Here is a 1,497-nt window from a genome sequence, read left to right on the forward strand (position 1 = left end):
GCCCCCCCGCAGCCCTGCATCTCGGCCAGACAGATGATGGCTTGATCCTGCCTGGCGGTTCCTTGGGCCAGTCTGGGGAAGCACTGGGAGAAGCTTGTGGAGATGATCTCAGCCAGCTGCAGGACCGTGCCCTGCAGTACGTTTCCTGAGCCAGCGTTCAGCCTGCAGTTAACCCCCAGTGCTGCCGAGGCTTCCCCGTGGGTGACAACGGCAGCGGGGTTTGCTCCTCTGTGTTGATGGCTTGATCCTGCCTGGCGGTTCCTTGGGCCAGTCTGGGGAAGCACTGGGAGAAGCTTGTGGAGATGATCTCAGCCAGCTGCAGGACCGTGCCCTGCAGTACGTTTCCTGAGCCAGCGTTCAGCCTGCAGTTAACCCCCAGTGCTGCCGAGGCTTCCCCGTGGGTGACAACGGCAGCGGGGTTTGCTCCTCTGTGTGGGCAGCACGGAGCTGCGGGAACTCAGGACAGCTCTGCTTTGTGGGGCCATCAGTGCTCCTGCCCCGGCGGGGTGGGTTCGCAGCTACAGGAGCTCTGCTCCGGCTGAGTCCTGGCCGCTCAGCACCGTCCATTCCAGCACGGGCTGGGGGCACACGGGAGATTCTTGCGAGGGCCCCGACAGAGCTGAACTGTGTGTGGGGTGCTGATGTTTGCAGGTATAAACCCTGCCTGTGTCTCGGGCCCTTACTGTGCTGCCTGACCAGAGACAACGATCACTGCGTGCTCTTCCGTTTAAGCAGCTTCTTCAAGGGATAAAACCAGCGCTGGGATGTAAAGCCGAGAGTGTGGCTGAGGCTGTGAGCCGGGGGTGGGAAGAGGCTGCCCTGGCTGAGCTGCCCTTGCTCAGCATCGCTGCTCTTCTCTCCCGCAGGTCTGCGAGACCGTGGCCAGGTCTGTGCGCAGGGAGCTCCAGCCATACGCCCGGACCCTGCCAGGTGCCGCCCAGAGCTGCAGGGGTTTTAGGAGTGGTTCTTCCACGCATTTCCCAGCCAGGACAGTCCTGTCCCTCCCACTCCCCTTTTCCCTGTATTTCTGCACCCAAGCTGGGAGCTGGGGAGCACCGTGCCAGCAGAAGCTGGTCACTGTGTGCTCTGTCTGGCTGTGGAGGCGGCTCTCTGACAAGCCGTGGGTGGAGCTGGGGGGCAGGGGCTGCTGTAGCGGGGGGACCCAGAACGTTCCTCGGGTCCAGGAGACGGTCTGCATGGCTGAGAAACAGGCAGGAGGGAAATGGGATTTCTGCTTCTCAGCAGAAGCTGGGACCGGGCCACTGCAGCAGGAAGCCGGGCAGGGCACTGCCTGCGCAGCAGAGACACTCTGCTCCCTCCCGCTCATCGTCTGCCTCGTGTTTTACAGTCACGGCCAGGATCGGTGACAAGGTTGGGATTGATTACTCCTTGGTGGCATCTCCAACTGCTACCGCCCAGTCCCTGGACACGGGCCTGAAGGTAAGAGGTTACCCCAGGAAATCTCGATTTGGCTGATGCCGTTGTCACAGGTGGTGG

General features: G+C 62.2%; 1 protein-coding gene across 1 annotated transcript in view; it reads left to right on the forward strand.

Annotated features, from left to right (window-relative positions):
- Positions 1 to 1,497, forward strand: part of LOC104494474 (bactericidal permeability-increasing protein-like) — a gene marked incomplete at both ends in the record, with an annotated part of 7,290 nt that overhangs the window by 3,148 nt on the left and 2,645 nt on the right. Inside the window, 2 exons of the mRNA XM_010137297.1 lie at positions 867 to 930; positions 1,349 to 1,440. Of these exons, the coding sequence (XP_010135599.1) occupies positions 867 to 930; positions 1,349 to 1,440 (156 nt within the window). The remainder of the gene's footprint in view (positions 1 to 866; positions 931 to 1,348; positions 1,441 to 1,497) is intronic.

Source organism: Buceros rhinoceros, unplaced genomic scaffold, assembly GCF_000710305.1.
Source record: "Buceros rhinoceros silvestris isolate BGI_N320 unplaced genomic scaffold, ASM71030v1 scaffold29285, whole genome shotgun sequence".
NCBI classification, from domain to species: Eukaryota; Metazoa; Chordata; class Aves; order Bucerotiformes; family Bucerotidae; genus Buceros; species Buceros rhinoceros.